The 15,109-nt window shown below is 38.3% G+C and overlaps 1 protein-coding gene across 6 annotated transcripts in view; it reads left to right on the top strand.

The window, feature by feature from the left end:
* The window catches only part of CDIN1 (CDAN1 interacting nuclease 1), a 237,487-nt gene that overhangs the window by 109,975 nt on the left and 112,403 nt on the right, over positions 1-15,109 (top strand). For 4 of the 6 annotated variants that reach the window (XR_014814522.1, XM_021098114.2, XM_021098111.2 and 1 more), the window contains one exon: positions 3,039-3,106. The exons of the other annotated variants lie outside the window; for them this stretch is intronic. Coding sequence is in view for 3 of the 4 variants with exons in the window: in XM_021098114.2 (XP_020953773.1) it covers positions 3,039-3,106 (68 nt within the window). In the remaining variant the exon portion in view is untranslated. The remainder of the gene's footprint in view (positions 1-3,038; positions 3,107-15,109) is intronic. 6 annotated transcript variants of the gene reach the window in all.

The raw sequence follows: 15,109 nt of genomic DNA, 5'->3' as shown, positions 1-15,109 counted from the left end.
TGCTTTCCTTTTCATGTCTACAATAATTTTTCCTACATAGCCATGTGCACTCATACCTTTCCTGCCACAGGTTATTTTTACCAACACAAAAGGTGTGAGAAACTAGCCACCTCAACTTTCCACAGCTGTTAGACAAAGACCTAAACAGAGAAGCAAGGGAAGATAATGATGCAGGAAGCTGAAAATGCTGCAGGTTTCATTTCTCTACCATCAGTAACCTCAGTTTCATGATTCAACATTTTAGATGTAAATAATTTACAACAATAGGAATGAGAGCACATTTATAGAGAGCAGAAGTAAATAATTTAGTTCTAAAACGTGGGAAGCCCCTAGTAATGAGAGGCCACTCAGAGGTACTCATCAGATGTCTTCAGAAGTCTCTGTAAATGTGTGAAGTTTTGTGATTTAAAATTTTATTTCCTTTATTTTGTTTTCAATGAGAAATTAAATATTTGTAGGCATGTGCTTGGGAAGGAGGGGACAATAGGAAGAAAAAGACAGTGATAGTGATTTGGGGCTTGTTTTGACAGTGACTATGAATCACACCTCTTGAATGCTAAGATTTAAATTATATTCACTTATCTGTTGAGAAAAGGCAAGATAATTCTCTGAGTTTTTTGTTGTTGTTGTTGTTGTTTTTACAAATAATATATAAGCTTTCTTTGATTGCTTGCTTGCTTGCTTGCTTGATTGATTTGTCTTTTTAGGGCCACACCTGCTGCATATGGAGATTCCCAGGCTAAGGGTCTAATCGGAGCTGTAGCTGCCAGCCTACACCACAGCCACAGCAACGCCAGAACCGAGCTCACTTCTGAGACCACAACTCATGGCAATGCTGGATCCTTAACCCACTGAGCAAGGCCAGGGATCGAACCTCCATCCTCATGGGTGCCAGTCAGATTTGTTTCTGCTGAGCCACACAGGAACTCCAAGCTTTCTTTGATTTAAATTGGACTCTTATATTGCAGGATCAGAATTAAAGTGTCTTTGATAAGCCAAGGAGTTGTAGGAGCTGATTGACATTATCAGTGAGAAGGAGAATTAGATCATTATAGGCACACCTCATTTTATTGCGTTTTGCTTTATTGTGCCTCTCAAATGTTATGTTTCTTACAAATTGAAGGTTTGTGGCAACCTTGCATCAAGCAAGCCTTTCAGTGCCATTTTTCCAACAGCATTTGCTCACTTTGTGTCTCCGTGTCACCTTTTGGTAATTCTCACAATATTTTAAACTTTTTTCATTATTATTTTATTTGTCGTGGTGATCCGTGATGTTATGATTGCAAAAAGATTGCAACTCGCTGAAGGTTCAGGTGATGGTTAGTGTTTTTTAGCCAGAGTGTTTAATTAAGGTGTGTCTGTTTTTTTAAGGCAGTGTTATTAACCACTTAGTTGACTACATCATGGTGTAAATATAACTTGTACATGTCCTGGGAAACCAAAAAATTCATGTGACTTGCTTTATTGTGATATTTATATTATTGTGGAACTGAACCCACAATCCCTGCAAGGTCTGCCTATGTAACTGCTTTGGACAGAATTAAAGTATCAGACTCTGTACAATCTCATCCTTTTGGAAAATACATGAGACTCTATACAATCTCATCCTTTTTGGAAAATACAAGAGAATTCCAAGTCCCATTCCTGATTTCATTACTTACCAGCCATGGAACCATCAGCAAGTTCCTCGGCCTTCCTGAACCTTGGTTTTTCCTGAACTGTAAAAATGACTAATAATAGTACCTTCTCATGTGGTTGTTGTGAAGATTAAATAATACTCCCAAGTGTCCAGTGCAATAGTTTAGTGTACGGTATTTAGGAAATATTAACTAGTATCAATTATTTTTACATAATGTATTTTAATATTGTTAAAGACACTGTATGAAAGAGTTCCGGTTATGGGTCAATGGGTTAAGGACCCAACTTATATCCACGAGGATGTGGGTTCGATCCCTGGCCTCACTTAAGTGGGTTAAGGATCTACCATTGCTGCAAGCTGCAGTGTAGGTCACAGATGCAGTTCAGATTCAGTGTTGCTGTGGCTGTGATGTAGGTCACAGCTGTAGCTCCAATTGGACCCCTGGCCTGGAAACTTCCATATGCTGCAGGTGTGGCCATAAAAAGAAAAAAAAAAAAAAAAAAGAAGAAGAAGAAGAAGAAGCTGAATGGAAGTCATAGACAGGCTTTGCAGACATTTTATTCTGATCCTCCGAGCCATACATTAGCCATATGACCTTATGCAGACTCCTTTCTAAGCCTCAGTTTCCTCATCTATGAAATGAGTATGATAATAACCATGGGGGTGAAATAACATAGCACTTAAAACACTTAACACAGTGCCTGCCTCATAACAGCACTCCAAAAAAATTGTATGGGCGTGTGTGTATATATTTAAATGCATGTTACAAAATGTGAACACTTGCACACATGAGAAGAAACCTCAAAATAGCCTCTGTACCCACACCCTAATCCACAGCCCTTAATAGGAGGTCCTTCCTCCAAAGTATATATAATTCTCAACAAGTCAGTTTGGCTTCCCAAGTCACAGAAGATCACCAGTCAGAGACTAGAAGTGAAATAGGAGATGCCAAATGCTGGCTCTGTGACCAGTGTGAATTCACAAGAGATTTATGGAACTCTGTAAGACTGGAAACTCTTTTAGGGTAAAGGCTGCTTGGTATTCTTTGCCACACTTAGGAAGTGCTTAATAAATGGTCCTAAATGGAATTGAGGAATGTTTAATATAGCATAAAGGGTGTTTAAAATGACTCTCTCTTTTCAAAAGAAGATAAAGTACACATCCATTTATAAATCTTTACTTGGCAAAATCTATTTAAACTTTATAGAAAATATCCATTGAATCATTTAAATAAGGAGATGTGTACAGAAATCTCATCCCTCAGAGGTGTGGGCTACAGGTGAAAATAGTTGCTATAATTGCCTCCATTTTCCATTTCATCTCAAAGTATTGCCCTGGCATTAGCATTTTTCTGATAGTGTAATTCTACCTGTAACCTTCCTTAACTCTGACTTCTCAGCGCCATTGGTTATGAGCATGAAGTCCTGCTAAGAGATTTGCTTCTGGAGAAAAACCTGTCCTTCCTTGGTAAGTATTGCTTACATGCTTGCCAGCTTATAATATCTCCACGAGTGCTTAAATATATATATTTTTAAAATCTTCCACTTGTAGTTATTATGTACTAAAGGAAGAACAAACGATGATGGATATTGTGCATGTTATCTTTTATTGATTTAGAACTGAGCAGGAACTCAGTTACCTAACCCCCTGTATAGACAGTACATGCACAGACTTGCAATTAATATTTTATAGCATAAGTGGCTGAAAAAATGCTTTAATATCTGTTGCAGTATTACTTTTGGTATTGTGAGATATTAACTATCATCTAGGCCTTATGAAAGAAACAAAAGAAATATTGTCTATAAGATGCTTTATATATTGAAAATAATACTTAGAAAAATTCATGTGAGAAATTTTTGTCTCATGTATGGAATTGAGTACTACTTTTACTCGAAAATGAAATATTGGGCCTTTATTATTTTTATTCCAAACACAAGTTGTCATCACAGATTTAGTATGATTTTTAAAATCTCACATGTATGCATGTGTTTGTGTGCCAGTGTGGAATCTTATTACAGATTTTTTTTCCTTCAACATCTCTTAAGCATTAGAAATTAAGCCTTAAAAGGCATACATATCATTAATGACTGTGGAAACTATAAAGAATTCTACAATGAATTAATTCCTCTTCTCTATTTAAATGTGGTGATTTGTAAAAGTTCTATACAGGTCATATTATTATACTCATCTGTTTTATAGATTTTTTTTTATTTTATTTTATTTTTATTTTTTTATAATGTTTTTTTTATTTTCCCACTGTACAGCAAGGGGGTCAAGTTATCCTTAGATGTATACATTGCAGTTACAGTTTTTTCCCCCACCCTTTCTTCTGTTGCGACATGAGTATCTAGACATAGTTCTCAATGCTATTCAGCAGGATCTCCTTGTAACTCTATTCTAGGTTGTGTCTGATAAGCCCAAGCTCCCGATCCCTCCCGCTCCCTCCCCCTCCCATCAGGCAACCACAAGTCTCTTCTCCAAGTCCATGATTTTCTTTTCTGAGGAGATGTTCCTTTGTGCTGGATATTAGATTCCAGTTATAAGTGATATCATATGGTATTTGTCTTTGTCTTTCTGGCTCATTTCACTCAGTATGAGATTCTCTAGTTCCATCCATGTTGCTGCAAATGGCATGATGTCATCCTTTTTTATGGCTGAGTAGTATTCCATTGTGTATATATACCACACCTTCCTAATCCACTCATCTGTCGATGGACATTTAGGTTGTTTCCACGTCCTGGCTATTGTGAATAGTGCTGCAATGAACATGCGGGTGCATGTGTCTCTTTTAAGTAGAGCTTTGTCCGGATAGATGCCCAAGAGTGGGATTGCAGGGTCATATGGAAGTTCTATGTATAGATTTCTAAGGTATCTCCAGACTGTTCTCCATAGTGGCTGTACCAGTTGACATTCCCACCAGCAGTGCAGGAGGGTTCCCTTTTCTCCACAGCCCCTCCAGCACTTGTTATTTGTGGATTTATTAATGATGGTCATTCTGACTGGTGTGAGGTGGTATCTCATGGTAGTTTTGATTTGCATTTCTCTTATAATCAGCGATGTTGAGCATTTTTTCATGTGTTTGTTGGCCATATGTGTATCTTCTTTGGAGAAATGTCTATTCAGGTCTTTTGCCCATTTTTCCATTGATTGATTGGTTGTTTTGCTGTTGGGTTGTATAAGTTGCTTATATATTCTAGAGATTAAGCCCTTGTCCGTTGCATCATTTGAAACTATTTTCTCCCATTCTGTAAGTTGTCTTTTTGTTTTCTTTTGGGTTTCCTTTGCTGTGCAAAAGCTTTTCAGTTTGATGAGGTCCCATGGGTTTATTTTTGCTCTAATTTCTATTGCTTTGGGAGACTGACCTGAGAAAATATTCATGATGTTGATGTCAGAGAGTGTTTTGCCTATGTTCTCTTCTAGGAGTTTGATGGTGTCCTGTCGTATATTTAAGCCTTTCAGCCATTTGGAGTTTATTTTTGTGCATGGTGTGAGGGTGTGTTCTAGTTTCATTGCTTTGCATGCAGCTGTCCAGGTTTCCCAGCAATGCTTGCTGAATAGACTTTCCTTTTCCCATTTTATGTTCTTGCCTCCCTTGTCAAAGATTAATTGACCATAGGTGTCAGGGTTAATTTCCGGATTCTCTATTCTGTTCCATTGGTCTGTCTGTCTGTTTTGATACCAGTACCACACTGTTTTGATGACTGTGGCTTTGTAGTATTTCTTGAAGTCTGGGAGAGTTATGCCTCCTGCTTGGTTTTTGTTTCTCAGGATTGCTTTGGCGATTCTGGGTCTTTTGTGGTTCCATATAAATGTTTGGATTGTTTGTTCTAGTTCTGTGAAAAATGTCATGGGTAATTTGATAGGGATGGCATTGAATCTGTAGATTGCTTTGGGTAGGATGGCCATTTTCACAATATTGATTTTTCCAATCCAGGAACATGGAATATCTTTCCATTTCTTTACATCTTCTTTGATTTCTTTGATGAAAGTTTTATAGTTCTTGGCATATAGGTCCTTTACCTCTTTGGTCAGGTGTATTCCGAGGTATTTGATTTTGTGAGGTACAATTTTAAAAGGTATCGTATTTTTGTATTCCTTTTCTAATGTTTCATTGCTGGTATACAGAAATGCAACTGACTTCTGAATGTTAATCTTATATCCTGCCACTTTGCTGAATTTATTAATCAGTTCCAGGAGTTTTGGGGTTGAGTCCTTAGGGTTTTCTATGTATAGTATCATGTCATCTGCATACAGTGACAGTTTGATCTCTTCTCTTCCTATATGGATGCCTTTGATTTCTTTTGTTTGTCTAATTGCTGTGGCTAGGACTTCCAAAACTATGTTGAAGAGCAGTGGTGAGAGTGGGCATCCCTGTCTTGTTCCAGATTTGAGTGAGAAGGCTTTTAGTTTTTCCCCATTGAGGATTATATTTGCTGTGGGTTTATCATAAATGGCTTTGATTATATTCAGGAATGTTCCCTCTATACCCACTTTGGCGAGGGTCTTGATCATGAATGGATGTTGAACTTTGTCAAATGCTTTTTCTGCGTCTATTGAGATGATCATATGATTTTTGACCTTTTTTTTTGTTAATGTGGTGTATGATGCTGATTGATTTGCGTATGTTGAACCATCCTTATGAACCTGGGATGAACCCAACCTGGTGATGGTGTATAATTTTTTTGATATGTTGTTGGATTCGGTTGGCTAAGATTTTGTTGAGAATTTTTGCATCTATATTCATCAATGATATTGGGCGATAGTTTTCTTTTTTGGTGGTCTCTCTGTCTGGTTTTGGAATGAGGGTGATGGTGGCCTCATAGAATGTCTTTGGGAGTATTCCTTCTTCTTCAACCTTTTGAAAGAGTTTCAGGAGGATGGGCACCAATTCCTCTTTATATGTTTGATAGAATTCACCTGTGAAGCCATCTGGTCCTGGACTTTTATTTGTAGGGAGTGATTTTATGACCTCTTCAATTTCATTTCTAGTGATCGGTCTGTTCAGTTGGTCTGTTTCTGCCTGATTCAGTTTTGGCAGGCTGTAAGATTCTAGAAAATTGTCCGTTTCTTCCAGATTGTCAAACTTGTTGCCATACAGTTGTTCATAGTATTCTCTTATGGTTTTTTGTATTTCTGCTGTATCCATTGTGATTTCTCCTTTTTCATTTATAATTTTGGTTATTTGGGTTCTTTCTCTCCTCTTTTTAGTGAGTCTGGCCAGGGGTTTGTCAATTTTGTTGACCTTTTCAAAGAACCAGCTCTTGGTTTTATTAATTTTCTCTATTGTTTTCTTCTTTGATCTTTATAATTTCCTTCCTTCTGCTGACTTTAGGACTTCTTTGTTCTTTGTTTTATAGATATTTTAAAAAAATCAGTATTGGGGATTGGAGTTCCCACTGTGGCTCAGCAGGCTAAGTATCCGACATTGCCTCCATGAGGATGCAGGTTCAATCCTTGGCCTCGCTCATAGTAGGTCAAGGATCTGGCATTGCCACAAGCTGCGGCATAGGTTGCAGATGCAGCTTGGATCCGGTAATGCCATGGCTGAGGCATAGGCCTCAGCTGCAGCTCCGATTCAGCCCCTAGCCTGGGAACTTCCATATGCTGCAGGTATGGCTGAAAAAAGAAAATAAATTCAGTATTGAATTCCATAATTTTTGTTCCAAAATGAACAAGACATAGCCAAAAAAGTCCAGTAAATGGCCTTATGTCAAGTTGGGGAGGGATGTTATATACAGTCCTACAAAAAAGTCTATTTAAAGTCTTCATATTCAGTATTTTTATTAATGACCTGAAGAAGGAGTTGAATGTGTTATAAGATTATTGATTATTTGGAGATGGGAAATACTGTGAATATTCTCTAGCTAGGGTTAAATAAAGTTGATAAATTAGGAAAGTGGCCTCAGATTACTGAATTAAACTTTGGTATTTAAAGCAGCAGATTTTTTGTGTGAGAAGAACTGAGCTATTCAGCATATGGAAAGAAGGTAAATTAGATAGAAATCGCCTTTTAAAATCTAATTTTAAAAATTAGAGTTTATAATGGCTCAGAACCAGTTGGACTGGATGACCCATGATGCACCAAGAGATACATTGTAGAAGTGCGGAGTTCTGTTAATATTACAAAGTATCTGGACTTCCCATTGTGGTAACAGCAGAAATGAATCTGACTAGGAACCATGAGGTTGTGTGTTTGATCCTTGGCCTCCACTCAGTGGGTTAAGGATCTGGTGTTGCTATGAGCTGTGGCGTAGGTCACAGACACAGCTCGGATCCCTTGTCACTGTGGCTCTGGCGTAGGCTGGCAGCTGTAGCTCTGATTAGATCCCTAGCCTGGGAACCTCTGTATGCTTTTGGGTGTGGCCCTGAAAAACCAAAAAATAAAATAAAACAAAAATTAAAAATCTAGGACTTCTTAAAAATAAAAATTAGGAAGTATCTGGTCACATGGATCACTTAGAGGGCCTGTAAGCCATGGCCAGATCTGTGGTTTGAAGCCGCTAGTTGAGCAGTCATATATTGGTGTTACCCTCTTGGCACCATCTGCTTACAAGTAATCAGGCTCTCAGTTCCACTCCTTTGCTTTGTGTAGTTTTCCTATGCTTTCCTGAGGCCTACAAGACCCCAGTAAGGAGGAAGAGTAAAGGCTTACTCATGGCCTAAAACTTAGTCTTAGGTTCTCCACTCCCTTGATTCTGGGAGACTGAGTGCATTAGGCTGAGTTGGCCTGGGTGACAAAGGCAGTGCAGAAACACAGCCAAGGAGTCATGACCACTTGCATACAAGTTCAGACAAGAGACTTAAAATGGAAGGGTCCCCTCTTTTCCACTGTGCTCTAGGCTCTAAAGGTAATTATTTTATGGACGCATACCGAAGATGATACTTAACCAATATTTAAATGAATGTTTAGCTGACTTCATGTAACCTCAGTGCCATTATGCAGCATTTCCTCATCAGCATACAAAGAAATATGATTCTATGCATTTAAGCACTTCAATGTAGTACTGAATAAATACATGTTTATTTACAGTTAAAACATGAAAATTCAAAGCCTTGTATAAAATACTGTCATGGGGATGTTCTTTTACCTGGTAAATACCCCTTCACAATGATGAATTAGATCTAAAGTACTGTGTCAGGTAAATTTAGATAGATCATCATTTTAAATCCAACTACAGAAAAATATTGGTATATAAATAGACCACTAATCTGATCCTCTGTTTTCTTGTTTACATGTGTATACCTTGAATTTTTGTTGCAGAGACATTGCAAACATATTTGCTTTACTTTGATTTTTTTTTTTAACAAGTGAAAGTAAAATCAATCTCTCTCTGCTTCTCATCTGGGCTACTTTCAAAAGACAAAGATTCTTATTTGTTTATATATTAACCCTTCTTAAGAATTATGACTTCCCGAAATTTTTTATCCCATTTAAAATTTTTTCTCCATTGTGTGCTATATGTCATTTTATAAAATACATATTTTATCTGACCTCTTTTAGAGAGAGGTCAGATAGAAGGGAAAAATAAAAATGAATCACTTTTATCTTAACCTTCATAATTTCTTAAGTTTTCTTGATTCATAACCATGTACCGAGCAGTTGCTATGGCAAAAGATTTAACTAGGCACTATTGAAAAGGGAAGAAAGAGTCGTTTTCATTGAAGATTTGGGTGTGCTCATGGATTTAGCCCATCTTGTAGATTTATCTATTTTGTACTTCTCGAAATGGATATTAAGAGAAGTCAGAGTTGAATAAATGACGTTAGTTTCTCCAACATGAAAATATATTGTATTCATATATTTATTCCTTTATTCCAAAAGTAAGTTACTGAGTCAGGTACTATTTCAGGCACTAGATGTGCTAAGTCAGATGCAATCCCTGTTTTTGTACCATTATGATCTAGTAGGGAGACAAGTTACAAACAAATTAGTACAGATAATTTCTAGAAATTTCTGAGTTCTTGTCAGTCTATTCATCGTTTGCTCATTCTTTTCAACTCACTTTTGTCGAGTGTATTCTCTGTAGGCAGGAACTACACTAGTTAGTACCAAGTTGATGGTAAGCATTCCCGCCCTCTAGCTGCCCACAGCCACACAGTTGCCATGTGTGTCCAGTAAGAATGCATTTCCATCTAGCCTGTCCCACTTGTTTTGATAACGAAAATAAATACATTCAAGACTGTTGTTGTGCTACTTCTGTGAAACTTTTGAAAGAAAGGAACAAATTATATGAAAAATCAGTAGCTGCCCTTTACATATGAGGAAAATGCTACTGGCTCAGAAGCTACTTCTCTGGAAGTGGTGATGGAATTTGACTTACTCATAGGCTCTCTCACAGCAACCCCTTCCTGCTGCCATGTGCTTCTCCTTAGCTTGACTGTCTTACCACTAAGCTAACCATTCTTTGGTTGGTGCAGCAGACAGATACCTTTTAAGTACTTGCCAAGGGCAGACACCATTAGGGATTTAAAAAGACAAAACATAAATCAAACAAGGAGCCTTCCAGAAAAATTTCAGGTAAGTACATGTCAGTTCTTTCCAAAGAGAGTTAATTTAGAATTAATATTTATTGATCGGCATTTAAAGTCTCAGAAGATGTGGAAACCCTGCTGCCCAGTTTTAGGCTTGAAAGCACAAAAAACCCTTCTCAAACTTTAAAGTGACCCATTAGCATTGTGTCCATCCTTATCCCCTCTGCTCGGGGTTTGTTCCATTTCTAATGCAATGAAAGAGAAAATGTATTTTGTCTCCTGATGGAATTGTTTTCATTTGTATCTCTCAGGTAATTAATGAGACCATGTTTTGTTCTATCTTCTCTCTCTTTTACGGGGTTGTGGCAGGGGTGAGGGGGGAGATTTAGACAAAAGGCAAGGGAGAAAAGGAAAGTAGTGACAGCGAGAAGACAAGATGGTTCGCACCGTTAGGGAAGATATGAAAGCACTTGTACCAAAGATAGAAGACAAATCCGTTCATCCTCCATGGGCTGGCATATCTCCAGGTTGGAGGGACTTTCATTAGTGACTTCCACGGCCACTGGCTGGCGCAAATTCTTTTTAAGTTTGGCTTAATAAGGATGGCTCAGGAGATATTTTATTCTTTCCAGTGAATGTTGCCCTGTTAGTAGAAGCTAACAATTATTTTGAGTGACACCTGAGAGACTTTGCTTTGTCCCTATCTCACCCTACCCCATTTGGTCTCGCCTTATGACAAACCAGCATATTTTACACGGGTATTCTCCTTGCATTCATGTATCACTCTGTGGGACTTCGGGAGGGTGTAGTCTGTAAAGCTAGATAGGCTTCGTGAAGGATGTCCTTTGCTGTAAGAAATTAGAATCTTTGTTTCTAAGAGGCCATCTCCTCCTGCTGCTTTATTTCCCCCCTGAAGCAACAGTGCTCTGGGGAAGTGATTATGATGTGACAAACAGGAGATTATGACTTTAGGTGAGGAATATGCAGTGGGAACAGATGAGATTTAGAATACTAAGATTGTGTTTACAAGCAGATGTCAGCAGTAGAGACTAAGAGACTAGAAATAAAATAAAAGGTTGAATAAGCTAAAGGGAACCGGGATGGTTGGGTATTTCAAAAGGTATCAACTACTTAAATTCCTAACTAAAGGTTAAAAATAAGATGGAGTTTTCAGGGTAACAGGAACATTATATTGGAGTAGGATGTAGAGAATCTAGGTCCTGGCCCTTCCTGAAAAAATTGTCAAGGTGAGGGGCCATCTTTACTGACTCGCCTTAATGGAATATGTTCATGCAGTGCTTCTCCCTGGGACTAAGAGAAAAGAATCACAGACCTGTGTGTGCTGCTGAAAGACAGGTTCTTTGAAACTTTGAAGACAGGTTACTCTGTCCACTTACAATTGTAGTTCTTCCTGCTTCAGGCTCACCGTTGCTCCGGATAGATAACTCACATCGGCCCATATCTGCTTTCCTGGCCACCATTGATAAATTGGAACCATTTTTATTGTAGGTGACAGAAATCCAGTCAAACTAGATTAAACACACACACACAAAGGAGAATTTATTGGTCCAGAGATACAACTGTGAAGTGTGGAGGAGAGGTTTGGTATTCTGGAATCCAGAAGACAAAACGTCGTCAGTATCACCTCGTTCTTCCCTTTTGTATTCTTGTTTTCCATGTTGACTTCATCCTCAAACAACAAAGATGGTCCCTGATGGTTGCTAATTTGTTTACTCTAATAGAGAGTTAAATCCCAGGGAAAAGTGGTACTTCTCTTTTACACCATAATGAGCCTCATAAAAGGCTCTGATCCACTAGTCTGGGTCAAGTGTCCCCTCCAGCAGTTGGGTGCCACATTATTGACCGCCCACCAGAATCACATGGTGAGAGTGCCAGTGAATGGCAGTGCTATACAGGGCAGGGTACAGGATAGAAAAAAATAAAATATCTCACTCACAGAACATTAGCTGCTGGTTCGAGCTATACTCCCCATAACCAAAAAGCACTGGGGGGAGGTAACATCTTTTAGTCATATTGTTGCATGGATTTCTTGGTCCCTTGTGTCTGGGCATGAGTGTATAAAGGTGCTTTTTATGTCTCAGAACTGCACACATCCCTCTCTACATCAGTACTAGCTCAGGGACATCAGTGACTACACCTAGAAGAGCTGGAGCCACCAGGACCACCACCATTCCTCAGAGCTTTGCAGTCAGGGCTCTGTGACCACCCAGTCCCCTGTTCTGTTTAGTGGAAACTTGACCCAGGCTTTGTATCACAGTTATTGTCCTCTGCCCTCCCAACACCTTGCCTGGAATTCTGTTTACTCTTCCATGCTGATTTGTCCCTTCTTGGTGGCATTCAAGCAAAAGAATTTAGAGTGACATGGCATAAAACATAAAAGAGTTTTGCTTTTGTTGTTATGTTCCCACCCTCTGTCTCTAACTGCCACCAGTCAGCAAGGACCAACCTACCCTGCCTCACTTTGCACCGTCTGGTCTTGTGACCTCCCATTTGTTTCCTATCTTTAGGGCCCTTCAGTTTTCACTAGTATTGTCCCCTAAAGACATAAGCCAAGACAAGGTCAGAGCAGTCAGCTGTATTCCTTATTAGTGGCTTTGATAAGAGGCTTTGGGGGAAGAGGTTGAAAGTAATGGCTGTAATAAAATTTTTAGGTTCTCTAAAGATTTCATTCATCAGCGCTATCAATCTCCCCATCAAATACATATCTGTTCGGCTTACTTTTGCATGTGATTGCATAGCATAGTAATATCTGTTACCCAAACCCTGCTAACTTCTTAAATTGGGTCAAAAAACTTATTCTTAGAGAATATAAAAATATAGGATGCAGAGGTCATAACTCCAAAGTATTGAATGAGATGGTGTTTTGGAAAAACAAAAAACAAGACCAGAAAAAACAAAATACCAGAGTCGATAAAACAGATTATAATTTACACTTGTGCTCATATATACTTTTTGCCCTTCCCCAACTTTATAAAAATGTAACAGGTGTTAAAAAGATCCTTTTTGTCCTATAAGGTATTTTAACCTAGCATTTTAGAAACCTTTTGACAAATTCATAGATAAGAGGCCATGCCAGAATGTAACGTTTCATTTTTAGACATTGTGACCTGGAATTTTGCAAAATTTCTCTGGGAATAAACTGTGTTTCTTAAAGTTGAAGCCTTTCAAGAAAACAAACCAAAGAAAACCTCTGACTTTTTCTTGGTCGTCCTGATGATCTCCTGTGTTTCTCAAGTATCTGTTAACTAGTTTCAGATGTGTTTTGTTCTGTGACTCAAAATCAGCCCTTTATTTTAGGAAAAGAAATTGTGTAATTAGGACTTAATTGCTTCGGATATTTTGGGCATTTAGAGGAGAGGGTAATTAAAAGGCCAGAGAAATTTAACTTTCACGGTGTTCGTTACATACATGTGACTCCTTTTTTAAAATGTTTTCTAAAGGCAAGCCTGACAACTTAAAAATAAACGAAGATCTGGATTGTTTAAACATTTAACATCAGTTTTATCTATAGAGGCACTTTCCTTGATTTTTTAGTTCTGTTGGAGAAAGTGTTTTTAAAAATACTGGAAATCAAGAGATGCTCTCCTTCATCTCCTCTTCAGGAATGTGTCGGTTAAATAATGTCCAGCAGACAAACCCTCCCCTCTCTTGTGTGTCTAGATCTTCTAAGAGGAAAACGAGATTTTTTTTCCCCCTACTTCATAAGTACTATACATGATCAGATTTAAATATTTGCATAATTCAGAGTGATATGTTGTCTGATGGGACAAACCAGGACTTGGTCAAGGTGGGCTCTGGTCTCTGACTGTTTGAGAGGCCAAGTCATGGCAGTCCCTTAATTTCTCTTGGCCTCTTTTATCATGTCTAAATTGGAATGTAGGAAGACTTTACGAGCTCAGAAATACTGTGTTTCACAAGGAACACACTATCTAAAAATCCTGTTTCATGGATCTGGAGGCTAACAAGTCTGCTTTAAGTGAGAATATTCTTACATTAATTTGGATAAGGAACACTTAAACCATAATATTAACAAGCTTAGAACTTATGAAATATATTGGGTATTTTTAATATACCTTAAGCCAGAAGAGCCCCACTTCGTATTTGCTATGTTCATTGAGTAAGTTAGGTGTTCACTGAGTAAGTTTAGGTGTACGGTATTGATTTCATGCCGATCCCCAACAGTTTGGGAAGTTATACTAAAACATTACCATTACTCTTCCCCCTACCCCTTTCTAATTTATGTTATTCTTTATTTTTTCTTAATCCTGATCATTTTTCTCTTGAAGAAAACAGCATGTTACCTAAACATGCAGTTTGCTACTTTGGGAGTTCAAAGAATCATAAGTAACCACTTGGCTCCAATATGTAAAAGCTCTAAGAACCCAGGTGGAATTTATGATTCTCAAGGAGAATATAAATTGCCAAATTGACTACAGAAGAGAAGAAAATCTAAACAGATCAGCAGCTATTAAAATAAACGGGAAAGGTAATCAAAGAGCTGCCCACAATGGTAGCACCAGGCCTAGACTGCTAATTGTAGGGAATTTGGTTCAAACATTAAGGAATGAATAAATTCAATGTTATGTAAAATACTAAACATCAGAGAAAAAAGTAGGAAAACTTCCCATGAATAGTTCCTTCCTTGATAATCAAGATGCACCTCTGAGCAGACCAGCTGGGACCAGGGGTGGAAGACAGCAGCAAGAGTCATCAAATACAACCATGAACTTGAGGTCACGTTTACTGTCTCTTAAATCAAAAAAGAAAATTATTATTTCATCCATGGCATATGTAGGTTTCCAGGCTAGGGGTCAAATTGGAGCTGTAGCTACCAGTCTACATCACAGCCACAGCAACACCAGATCCAAGCCGTGTCTGCAACCTACACCACAGCTCACAGCAACACCAAATCCTTAACCCACTGAGCGAGGCCAGGGATCGAACCTGCATCCTCATGGACACTAGTCAGATTCATTT

This window comes from Sus scrofa, chromosome 1, assembly GCF_054392235.1.
Source record: "Sus scrofa isolate SSC_HxYL_T2T_F1_AM1 chromosome 1, Sscrofa_HxYL_maternal_Yorkshire_Landrace_v2.0, whole genome shotgun sequence".
Taxonomy (NCBI): Eukaryota; Metazoa; Chordata; class Mammalia; order Artiodactyla; family Suidae; genus Sus; species Sus scrofa.
This window is presented reverse-complemented; position numbering and strand designations above follow the sequence as displayed.